Source organism: Panthera pardus, unplaced genomic scaffold, assembly GCF_024362965.1.
Source record: "Panthera pardus isolate Hobbes unplaced genomic scaffold, ASM2436296v1 HiC_scaffold_1, whole genome shotgun sequence".
NCBI classification, from domain to species: Eukaryota; Metazoa; Chordata; class Mammalia; order Carnivora; family Felidae; genus Panthera; species Panthera pardus.
In genome coordinates, this window is record NW_026526654.1 from 71,458,027 (window position 1) to 71,470,863 (window position 12,837).

A 12,837-nucleotide genomic window follows, 5' to 3' on the forward strand; every position below is an offset into this window, starting at 1 on the left:
GGAGAAATGCACTTTAAATATAAAGACCTAAAGAAGTTACAAATAAAAGGATAGCAAAATATATACTATGCAAAGACTAGTCAAAAGAAGGTTGGAGTGCCTATGTCAATATTAGTCGAAGTAGACTTAAGAGAGAAGAATATTACGAGGGATAAAAGATTGTATTACCAGAGGTTATTTCAAAATGACTAAGGGGTTAGTCCATCAGGAGGACATAACAATCCTAAATGTTTATGCACTTAAACATAGCTTTGAAATACATGAAGCAAAATCTGATGAAACTTCAAGAAGAGAAATAGACACATTCTCAGTTGTACTCAGAAATTTGAATATTCCTCTCTTAATAATTGATTGAATAGATCAATAATTGACAGAATAAGTAGGCAGAAAATCAATAAGGTATAAAAGGTTTGAACAGTACACAGCCAAATTACTCTCATTGATATCTGTAGAACATTCTATTCACCTAGAACAGAAGATACATTATTTTCAACTGCATACAGAACATTTATCAAGGTAGACTGCATTCTGGGCCATAAAATGAGACTCAATAAATTTGGGAGAATTCAGGTCATGCAAGATGAGTTCTCTGATCAAAATGGTATTGAAGCAGGAGTCAATAACAGAAATATCTTTGGGAAATCCCCAAATATTAGGAAGCTAAATAACCATGGGTCATCTAAAATAATCCATGGATCAAAGAAGAAATCGGAATGGAAACAACATATCAAAATTTATGGGATGCTGCTAAAGCAGTCCTTAAGGGGAAATTTATAGCACTAAACATCTATGTTAGAAGAGAAGAAAGGTTGCCCCTCCCCTGCGCGCTCTCTCTCTCTCTCAAAAATAAATAAACATAAAAAAAATAATAAAAGACAGAGAGGGAAGCAAACCATTAGAGACTTTCAAATACAGAGAACAAACAGGGTTGCTGGAGGGGAGGGGGGGTGGGCTAAATGGGTGATGGGGATTAAGGAGGGCACTTGTGACTAAGAGCACTGGGTGTTGTATGTAAATGATGATTCACTAAATTCTACTCCTGAAACCAATACTACACTGTATGCTAACTAACGAATTTAAATAAAATTAAAAAAAAAAAAAAGAAGAGAAGAAAGGTCTCAAATCAGTGACCTTAGTTTCTATATCAAGAAACCAGAAAGAGAACAAATGGAAACATAAGCTATGCAGAAGATCATAGCAGAAGTTCATTAAATGGAAAACAGAAAATAGAGAAATGTCAATAACACCAAAAGCTATTGTTTTTGCTTGTTTGTTGAGATGAATATAAGTGACAAACCTCTAGCCAGACTTATCAGAAGAAAAAAAAAAAGAGAGAGAAGATGCAAGTTACCAATATCAGGAATAAGGGAAGTGAAACTATTAGAGATTGTAGGAATATTTAAGGTTAATAATGAATATTATGAACAACTTTATGCTAATAAATTTGACAACTTAAATGAACAAATCTTTGAAAGGTAAAAATGACACAAGTTCCCTCAAGAAGAAATATAAAACCCTAATAGCCCTATATCTACTAAAAAATCTACTTTATAATTAAAACCTTCCCACAGAGAAAACCCTAGGCTTTTTTTTTTTTTTTTTACCAAACATTTAAGAAAGAAACAATACAAACTCTGCACAAACTTTCAGAGAAATACTTTCCAACTGATTTTTGAAATCAGCATTACATGATACTAAAACTAGACAAAGACAGTATAAGAAAAGAAATATACAGGCTGGTGTTCTCCATGAAAACAGATGCAAAAAATCTAAATAAAATTTTAGCAAATCAAATTCAACAGTATAGGATAGTACATCATGACCAAGTGAGGATTATTCCAGTTTATATCCAGAAGAAATAGAAGCAAGAATTCAAACATTTGCATACCATTGTGCATAACAGTATGATTTACAACAGCTAAAAAGTGGAAACAGACTAAATGGCCATGAATGGTGAATGGATAAACAAAATGTGGTATATCAGTAAGATGAACTATTATTTGGCCACAAAAAAGGATTGAAGTACTGATAAATGTACAACGTGGATGAACCTTGAAAACATGCTAAGTAAAAGAAACTAGATACAAAGGACCACACTTTTTGAACGCAATCGTATGAAATGTCAAAAATAGAGGAATCCATTGAGACAGAGAGTAATTAGTCGTTGCCAGGGACAGGGGGTAGGGGAAAGGGGAGTTGGGGGTTTGGGTTTCTTTTGGGGGTGATGGACACATTCTATAAATAGAACATTTTTTCATGCTGATTGTACAACATTGTGAATATACCGGAAACCACTGAATATTATATACTCTAAAATGGCTTAAATGATGAATTTTACCTCAACAAACATTAAAAGAAAAAAAAGCAGTGATACCAAAACCAAAGACAGTACAAGAAGGGAAAACTATAGACCAGTATCTCTCATGAACTTAGATGTTAAAATCCTTTTAAGAATTCTAGCAAATCCAACAATAGTTAGAAAGAATTACATACCCATGACCAAGGGGATATATTCTAGATATGCAAAGCTGGTTTAACATTTGAAAATTAGTGTAATCCATCACATCAAAAGTCTAAAGAAGTAAAATGATATGATCATATCAATTGGTGCAGACAAAGCATTTGATAAACCCTGGCACTCATTCACGATAAAAACTCTGAGCAAACTACGAGTAGAGGCAAACCTCCTCACCCCGATAAAGAAGTGTCTACAAAGACCTAGAGCTAACAGTGTACTTAATCATGAGAAATGAGATGCTTTCTCCCTATGATCAAGATCAAGGCAAGGATGTGGTCTCTCAGCATTCCTATTCAAAAAGTATAACTGGACTTCAAGCCCGGGTTTCTGAAGCTTAGTAATATGTATGTACCTTTGAAGGATTTCTTTTTGAATGAAAGAATTCTGTCACCTTAGAAGGAATATGTGCTCTGAGTTTTGGGGTTTGTCTTGTGTTTGGTGTTTTCAGTAGACCTAGGCAGTCTGAAAGAGAGAGAGAGAGAATCAACTATGGCAGAGAGCTGATGGTTTTAGCCTTAGTTTCATCACTCGTTGGTTGCACAGATTTGAGCAAGTGACTTGACCTTTTTGAACCTCTGTCTCCTCCTCTCACATAATGGCAGCCCAGAGGTTTTAAAGCCCCTTGTCTTCTGGGCTGCTGTCATCTCCTTGGACTTAGAAAGGGATGAGAAAAAGGGACACTCACTGGGGGCCACTTTCTCCCTGAAATAGATTTGTGAAACTTGGGCCATTAGAAAGTTCATTTTTATTCTATCATTGGTGGACCTTGATTTAGACATCTGATGACAAGATCTTCAGGAGTTTCTCCAAGAAGTCATACCTTTTAAGTTAGAGACAACATTTTGATCTCGAGGGTGGCTGATACTCTGACAGGCAGGTATTTAGTGTAGAGAAGTCATAGGGTTATTGCCTCTGTACCCCTGCCATGCCCTGTTGGATTCTCTATGTTTTAAGTATTGGATTTAAAAATACCAGGCATTTGGTGGAATGGCTGTCCTGTGGATACTCTTTGTGGTAGCCATTGGTTTGGTGGCCATTCTGAAAGGGTCATCCTGCCAAGGCCAGGTCATGTCTGTAAAATGGGGAAACCACCCACCTTTATAGGATCATTTCAGAGACTAAATGAAAGAATATACAGTAAAACCTTAGTTTGTGAGCATAGTTCGTTCCGGAAACATGCTTGTAATCCAAAGCACTTGTATATTCAAAGTGAATTTTCCCATAGGAAGTAATAGAAACTCAGATGATTTGTTCCACACCCAAAAATAATCATATAAAATGATTACAGTAGTGTAACATAATACAAAATAATAAAGCAAATACAAAATACAAAGAAAAACAAACAAATTAACCCACACTTATCTTTGAAAACCTTTGTGGCTGGTGTGAGGGAGATGAGAGAGGAGGGTTATTGTGTAGGACGACTTTCACCATCACTAATGGATCACTCCTGTCTATTGGCTAAATGGAATCTTCTTTTTGTGCAACTTTAACAAGGAACCTATCCAATGACACTTGATTTTGCCTCCTTTTGAGGATTTCACGGAAATGTGACATTGCATTGTCATTAAATAGATTCATCTCTCATACTGCCTTATTTGGGTGGTGCTTTTCTACAAAATTTTGCACTGTTTTCCACATTTTACACATCTCCCTAGTCTCTTTTGAAGTGAGGGATTCCTCTATTTTTTTCTCCTTCTCTTCTGCAGATGAGATGCAGATGTAAACTTCTTATAAAGTATTTCAGTCTCAGCCACTCGCACACCTTGTTCACACTACTTGATGATTTCCTTCTTAACTTCTACTGTAATCATCTCCTTCTTACCGCTTTTCTTTTCAACCTTTTTCTGCATGGGGGCCATTGTATATGCTCACATGGATGTTGACTACAGTACAGTATTAATAACCTCTCGTCATATACTGTATTTAATGTGACTGGCAATAAGGCAGCATAGGGAAGGGTCTATATCTGCAGGCAGCCTGACCTAGAATGAAGCAAATCATTCCTAAGGTTACTCTTATATGTAACCTTAGCAAAGGACTATCCACAGGTGCTTTGAAGTGACAAAATAAAAGTACCAGTTGTGGTCACCTTCCAGAATTCTAAAAAATCACTGATTTCTGCCAAACAATGGGGCCTGAGACTGAGCATCCATGCATGGGAGATGACCACCCACAATCTCTAAACGCACGCGCGCGCGCCAGAGAGAGAGAGAGAGAGAGAGAGAGAGAGAGACAGAAGAACCACTAAGAACCATTGGCTCAGTTGTGATCACGGGATGTTTACCATCACATACTACTTGTATTGCAAGGCATCGCTTGTTTATCAAGTTAAAATTTATTAGAAACGTTTGCTTGTCTTGCAGAACACTTGCAGCACAAGTTACTCGCAATCCAAGGTTTTACTGTATTTAAGCGTTTGGCATTTGTTAGTAACTCAGAAATTGGCAGGTCGTACTGTTCTTGCCAATAGAGCTGCATTGATCCATCCATACTAACTTTATTTTCATGATCGAAATGGAAAACTGATGTTTTCTCCATCACGTCATCACTTTCGTGATGGGTCTGCGCTTGCCCACCAGACTGCCGGCTCCTGGGCACAGAGCCTAGGGCGGTCCGGGTTCCCGGATATCAATCTTTGGTTATTCCAGTCAGTTCTGTTCAGTGGCCATGGACCCCCTCTACCTCACCCTCTGGAATTGTATAAGAAGAAAGCAAATTTTTATTGATTTTATTCAATAATTGAGAAGCCGTGAGACCTTGGCCAAACTACTCGACTTCGTTGTGCCTCAGTTTACCCACATGTAAAATAGGGAGATGGAGTAGATGACATGAACAGTTGCTTCTAACTGTGATGCAGTTATTCTGTGGCGGTGTTGCCTCTGTATAATGAGCAATCCTGGGAGATTTGCCCTCATTATCACATGTATGTGTACTTTGACATCAGGGATATTTCATTCTCTTTTACATGGCACTTGGGAATAATTCTGTCCTCCTTTCCAGCATTTGATTTCTTATAGAAAATTCATCTAGAACTTTGTTGTGGGTTTAAGAAGCCATACTTCATCAAAAGGAGAACAGTAATGTTCTTTACTTTTTTTAAGCTTACATAAACTCACCCTGGTGACTTTATCATAAGAACATCATTGCTAACACGTTCTATTGTTTTGTGGTCACATTGTGCCACTTTCTGGCATTCTCCAGCTAAGCAGCCCTAACTTAATGTCTGAGACAGATGGCCCAGACCCTTTGGTAATGGCGGTCTGGGTGGTAGGAAACTTTTGGTTGGTGTAGGTAGGAAAGAAAGAGAGCAATGGGAGGAAATGGGTAGTTTGTACAAGACCGTCTAACAACTCAAGCATGCCCCTCCACAGTGGTGGGCCTGCGCTCCTGGTGAGAACCACCGTTCTGGTGTGTGTGCAATGGCTGTCATACTGTCCAGCCTACTCTGGGATGGGGAGAAGACAATGATGGATCTCTGTGGACCATGCTTCGTCAGTCTCCTTTATGATGCTTCATGGGTTATTTTCGTATCTCTTGGTTTTTCAGCGCATCAGAGCAGAGTGACGATGATCCTGTTCGTCCTGGAGCTGGAGTGGGTGCTGAGCACTGGGCAGGACAAGCAATTTGCCTGGCACTGCTCCGAGAGTGGGCAGCGCCTGGGAGGGTATCGAACCAGTGCCGTGGCCTCGGGCCTGCAGTATCCTTTGCTGGACAAAAATCCCTTGGTGGGACCTTAGCTGTTGACTCCTTTCTTTCATGAAAAGCTTGGGTATGTGCAACTTGAAAGTTTTGCATTTGCTGCGTTGCCCTGCTGATTAAGATTCTCACTGACTTAACCATTATGCAAATCATCAAGGGTCCTCACGGAGGTGGATTAAAATGAGGTGATTTCCCCGCAAATAACAGGTCCTGCGGAGCAGGGTTGTGGAGTGACTATGACGCAGGTCTGACATCCAGACAGGACACGGCCCGGATTTAGGAGCCTCAGCTGTCAGAAAGGATTCTGGAACATGGAGATAAAACCATCACTGAAATACAGCCTTTTCCTTCTCTGCATACAGAAGTAATTTACACATAGATATTAAGGTTGTAAAGAACCACAGGATTCCTATTTATTGTTTTTAGATATTCATGGGGGAGATACCATGCCAGGACCAGAGTGGGTTAGCTGGTATCTACACGGTAATGGTACAGACTTTATTCCAGGTACAAGACCCTTCCAGGGTATGTAGAGTGATACTAATTCTTATCTCCTGAGTCTCCAGGGCCCATGTGCTCAGTGTGAGTACCTGTAAATGCCGGGAAATCCCCATGTCTGTTCCACTGGGCTCCAGCAAGCGCGGGCTTGATGAGTCTGAAGCCTGTGTGGGTGATGCTACCATAGAAGGAGTAAAGGGCCCCCGGCTTCTTAGTTTAAAAAGCAGAGCATCACTCTCCACCCTGTGACGAGTGAGGAGATAGATGGAAACAGATCACTTGTCAGCAAAAGCAGGAAGAAATAGTAAGACTTGCTCTCAGATGTTCATCTCGTATTTATAAAATGCCTGGTCCGTGATTCTCAACAGTCTCACAGAGTAGTTTCTGTCTCCTCACAGACGTGCCTCAGTAGCTGTATTTGTGTGTGTGTGTGTGTGTGTGTGTGTGTGTGTGTGTGTGTGAGCTAATGTCACTCCTGTTTTTCTCTCTGATTTTCCTCACTGGAAGAGCAAGATGAAGAAACTAAGAATGGCCATGGAGGAAGGTTGTAAATGTGGCAGGTTACCAAGCAGGCCAGAAACAAGGGTGATAAGGAACAGAAGGCAGGATCAACTCCTCTTCAAGAGGGTGGTCCCACCTGTTAAGGAAAGAAAGTCTGAAGTTTGCTTTCTAAAGGCCAGTTGAGACGAGCATAATGCTTGAATTGAAATACGTGCACTCCTATGTCAGTAGATTTCTTACAGTGTTCGAATTGGAAAGGTCCTTAGAGGTCATCCTGGCCAACTCCTGGTTTTACAGGTGAGCCGGCTGAAGCCCAGAAAGGGTCACATGCCTTATCTGCAGACACCTGGCTAGTATGTCAGAAAATCACCAGACTGTGAGGCTTCTGCCTTAGGCTGCTGTTTTGTTTTGTTTCTTCCCATCATACATTTGAGAACAGAATGAATAGCATCAGTGTAATTTGTTCTTAATATGCTGACTTCGGGACACCTGGGTGGCTCAGTCGGTTAAGTGTCTGACTTCAGCTCAGGTCATGATCTCATGGTTCATGGGTTCGAGCCCCACATTGGGCTCTGTGCTGACAGCTCAGAGCCTGGAGCCTGCTTTGGATTCCGTGTCTCCCTCTCTCTCTGCCTCTCTCTCTCTCTCTCTCTCTCTCCCTCAAAAATAAAATAAACATTAAAAAGAAATCTCTTTAAAAAAAAAATGCTGGCTTCTATCTCACTAGCCCAGCCTAGAGATACATCTTCTATATCACTTAACCAAGACAAAAAATATAGAAAAAGTACAGATCTTGCCCTTAGGAAGTTGATTTTTTAAACTATTTGGAATTGAAAAACAAGACACAAATGCCCAGAATTAAAAGTCTCCTGACTGTGGCAGTCTTGGACTCTTCTCTTCAGGCATCTCCAGAAGCCATCCTCATTTTTCAGCTGTTTCCTTTAGCCACACCATGTGGTTTACTAAGCAAAAAACAAAACAAAACAAAACAAAAAACACATATGATTTGATATCAGAAGACTTTGTATGTGTGTAAAAGCCTCTGGGTTCGTTTCCCGAGGTAAATGACCATCTTGTTCAATCTTGCAGGTAGAGGGGAAATGCAGTACTACAGACAGACAGGTTCTTCCAGAAGATTCCCTCACCTCCACAGCTCTGCCTCCTAGCTCCAATTTTGGAGCCACGGTGCCCGCCCTTGTTCCTGGGAACACATACATCCCTGAGATTTTTCCAGTGCTGCTCACTGATGGCCTAACAGCACTGCTTTTGCCACAGGTCTCCTATAGAAAACTTGTGACTTTCCCAAGGCTGGAGGGTTTTTTCTAGGAGCTGCCTTGTGTACAGATTGTTAACAGTGTTAACATGCTCATACAGTGTTGGAGTTCACATTAAAATCCAGTTTTTAAACACATTTTTTTCATGGGAACTCTCCACCCCACCTCTTCCCTCTTCTTTCTTCCACCTTCCATACTTACAGTTTCTGAAGGGAAGGAAGGAGATCTGCTGAAACACCATAGAATGTTCGGAATAGTATCAGTACCCTGATTTCTCTGCCTAGTGGACCCCGGTGGCATATATAAGAAACTTCCCCAAAGTAACCTGTCTCCTAATTTTCACCTCAAAAAGTCACTTATCCAAGTCAGCAAGTGATAGAAGTCACGTTGAATTCAGCCTTTTCTCTCTTCTTTCAGGCCTCATAGGGGAGATGTAATCGTGCAGTGAAAATAACCAAAATTCAAATTGAGAAATAAAGGAAGACAGACTGATGGCTCAAAAATTGAATGATCAGTTTCTGAATAACCTCAAATCTTTGGTTTCTTTGGCTAGAGATCTGAAGCTTCAAATATTAAGTGAGGTATAATACTAACAAGAATCAAAAGGAAGAGAGGAGAGAGGAAAGGAGAGGAAAAAGAAGAAAATATCTTACAGTTGCAGTCCCTGAGAGTTTTATAGTGCTTCTATATAATGTTACTTTGCTCACTCTCAAAACAATTAGAAGTAAAAACAAAAAGACTGAATTCTCAATTTTCACAGTGTAGAAACCAAGGCTCAGAAAGGTTAAGGACTTTCTCTAGGGGTGCCTGGGTGGCTCAGTTGGTTAAGCGTCTGACTTCAACTTCGGCTCAGGTCACGATCTCATGGTTTGTGAGTTCGAGCCCCACGTCAGTCTCTGCACTGACGATGTATGGAGATTGTTTCAGATCCTCACTCTCTCTAGCTCTCTGCCCCTCCCCCAGCTTGTGTTCTCTCTTTCAGTCAAAAATAAATAAACATTTTTTAAAAATTAAAAAAAAAAAAAAAGGAAGAAAGGCTAAGGGACATTCTCCAGGTCACGTAACTGTTACCTGGAAGAACCAGGAGTAGAACTTGTGTGTTAGAACTCGGCTAGCCGTCTGCACTACTAAATAACGGTGGAATGGAGGTATTTCCCAAAGGTCACATGGCAGGTTGATGTTAGGAAATAGAACCGTTTTCCTTTCACCCTTCCCTTGCTGGTATTTAAATTTGTGAATACTTTATCTGGCCTTGCCTTTCAGTCTTGTCATTTGACCATGTTTGATCACATTTATCACACTTCCACAGAAATAATTCAGGTACTTTTTATTTTAAGATTTTATGCATGTTGGAGATATTTCCAAGATGTCTCCCTGTACAGTACAAGGTCTTTTCACCAAGTAGTCTCTTAGATCTGTTCAGGGCAAGAGTGCTGGAAAGCTGTTAAGATTATCTTGATTTTTGTATATCCTCATATCATACGTAATGCCAATCACTCTGGCTTTCAGGTTGTACTATAATTTATTTCGACCCTCTTTCACATGGCATTTGTTGAATTTCTTTACAAAGCATCCTATTATTTACCTGCCATCATAAAGATTGTTTTTTCATCTGTGTTCTTATAATTAAGGTAAATGTAAGGTGATCTTATTCCGTATATATCTTAGTATTGTTTTACATGTATCTGACCGCTTGTTTGGAGAGCATAACATTTCTCTGTTGTTCTTGAGCCTGAGGGAATTTGTGATGCCTTGTTCTTCACTTTTAAAACAAGTGTTTTATTATGAAAATTTTCAAAATGTGTACCAACTGGGAGGAGAGAACATTATGGAAACTCACGTATTCATCAGATCCGGTGTTGATTCTTCTATCATTTTGGCTTTCTCTCCCTTTTTGCTGGAGTGTTTTAAAACAAATTGCAGACCGTATGTCATTTCATCCTTAGGTACTTCATTGTACCCCGCTTTAAAAATGTGGAATTTTGGGGCTGCAGGAGAAGATGGCGGTCTCCACAGGAGTTAAAGTTCCTCGTAATTTTCGCTTGTTGGAAGAACTTGAAGAAGGACAAAAAGGAGTAGGCGATGGTATGGTTAGCTGGGGCCTTGAAGATGATGAAGATATGACACTTACAAGGCGGACAGGCATGATTATTGGGCCACCAAGGACAAATTATGAAAACAGAATATATAGCCTGAAAGTAGAATGTGGACCTAAATACCCAGAAGCTCCTCCATCAGTTAGATTTGTAACCAAAATTAATATGAATGGAATTAATAATTCCAGTGGAATGGTGGATGCACGGAGCATACCAGTGTTAGCAAAATGGCAAAACTCATATAGCATTAAAGTTGTACTTCAAGAGCTAAGACGTCTAATGATGTCCAAAGAAAATATGAAGCTTCCACAGCCACCAGAAGGACAAACATACAACAGTTAATTTTAGTGGATCTCAAACTTGTCTTAAATCAACAGCCTTCTACTCATGTTAATGTCTTGATTAAATATCACAATGCAAAATACCCACACATTAAGTAAAAGAATTCCAGCTGGTAAACATGACCTGGACATTTCTAAGAATATATTTAATATATGTACACCATTATGTTTTCAGCTTACGGGAGAAAAAATGCAGCACCATTTTTTTTCTCTTGTTAAGGCACTGTCATTTAAGCATAAACCTGGAGTACTCAAAATAGAATTCAGGTTTACAAGATGAAAGCATGGAGAGAAGAGTCAGATGCTGTGGAAGCGTGTGTGTTTCTGAAAAGTAAAAAAATCTCAAGAAGGAAAAACAGAAATGGCATGCTTTATCCATCTTGCTTAGCGAAAGAGCTTCAGGTTGAAATTGTCTAAAGTAGCAGGTACAATGAATCTTGTCACAAATTGTGTTAATTTTTGAAGCGGTGTGGGTGCTGACTACTAGTAGTATCAAAAATATGTTCAGGATTGTTTTGATACCTGTATTTATGATAAAAAAATGTCGTGGGGGAGGCCGATGAGTATCTGTTAAAAGCCATTCCTGTGTGTTACATGTAACAGACATGGTAAATATTTGTTTACAGTCTTTGTTTGACAAACCATGCATTTAAGTGAAATCAACAAAAAAAGGAAATAGGTGTATGGATATGTGATTTTGAGATTAAAGTTAGTCTTAAAATGTAAATAAAATGTGGAACATGTCCTCAGGAAAAAAAAAAAAAAATGTGGAATTTTTCCGTAATCACAATGCTGTTACTACTCCTAAAAATTTATAACTACTACTTGACATTGTAGAATAATCCATTTTCACATTTCACTTACTGTTTCATAAATGGCTTTTTGCAGCGGATTAGTTTAAAATCGGGTCCAGACAAAGTTCACATGTTGGCTGTGGTTTTCATATCCTAAATCTCTCAATCTAGGGCAGTGATCTCCTCCCTTCACTTTTTTTTTTTTTTTTTTTTTTTGATGCCACTGTGACTTGTTGGAGTACGGAGCCTGTGTTCCTGTAGACAGCCCCGCATTCTAAAGTGGCCTCTGGTGCCTTGTGATGTCATTTCCCTTGTTCTCCTACCTGTACGTCTCCCATATTTTTCTGTAAACTGAGACCCGCCTCTAAAATATTGACTCGGTTCAGATTCAGCTCCTGCTAAGAACACTTGGTCCTTGTGCTGTCTGGTTCGTGTTGCTTCACAGCAGGAAGCCCATAGCACAGGGTTGTCACCCTTCCAGTGATGCCGAGTTGATCAGTGATTCAGGTGGTGACCGCCAGGTCCCTGCGGCTCGCACCAGCCTTTCATTCAGTGGTTTTACCAGTTGCTGATCTTCGCCTGGACCAGACCTTTCATTAGGGCTGCAAAGTGGCGATTTTTGTAATCCTATAATTTTTTCCACGTGTATTTGTTGGAATTCTTCTATAAAGTACAACTTGCAGGGCGTCTGAGTGGCTCAGTCGGTTAAGTGTCTGACTTTTTAAAAAAAATTAATTTATTTATTTTGAGAGAGAGTGAGAGCAGGGGAGGGCATAGATAGAGGAAAAGAGAGAATCTCAAGCAGGCTCTGCACTGTTAGTGCAGAGCCCGATGCAGGGCTCGAACTCACGAACCGAACCGTGAGACCATGACCTCAGCCGAAATCGATAGTTGGATGCTTAACCAACTGAGCCACCCAGGCGCCCCAAGCGCCTGACTCGTGATTTTGGCTCAGGTCGTGGTATCCCGGTTCATGAGATCGAGCCCCGCATCTGCTTGGTATTCTCTCTCCTCTCTGTCTGCCCCTCCCTCCCACATGTGCTTGAGCTCTCCCCCCCTCCCCCAAAATAAGTGTATATACATTAAAAAAGATAAGTAAAATAGAACTTTGCC

General features: G+C 40.0%; 2 protein-coding genes across 3 annotated transcripts in view; both read left to right on the plus strand.

Moving 5' to 3' along the window:
• WDFY2 (WD repeat and FYVE domain containing 2) overlaps positions 1-12,837 on the plus strand; it is a 183,005-nt gene that overhangs the window by 125,675 nt on the left and 44,493 nt on the right. For both annotated transcript variants that reach the window (XM_019447633.2, XM_019447634.2), the window contains one exon: positions 6,068-6,218. In XM_019447633.2, coding sequence (XP_019303178.1) covers positions 6,068-6,218 — 151 coding nt within the window. The remainder of the gene's footprint in view (positions 1-6,067; positions 6,219-12,837) is intronic.
• Positions 10,454-11,845, plus strand: LOC109265989 (ubiquitin-conjugating enzyme E2 variant 2-like). The gene has a single exon (XM_053899866.1). It carries the CDS (start codon positions 10,494-10,496, stop codon positions 10,929-10,931), a length of 438 nt encoding a protein of 145 aa, XP_053755841.1. The 5' UTR covers positions 10,454-10,493; the 3' UTR covers positions 10,932-11,845.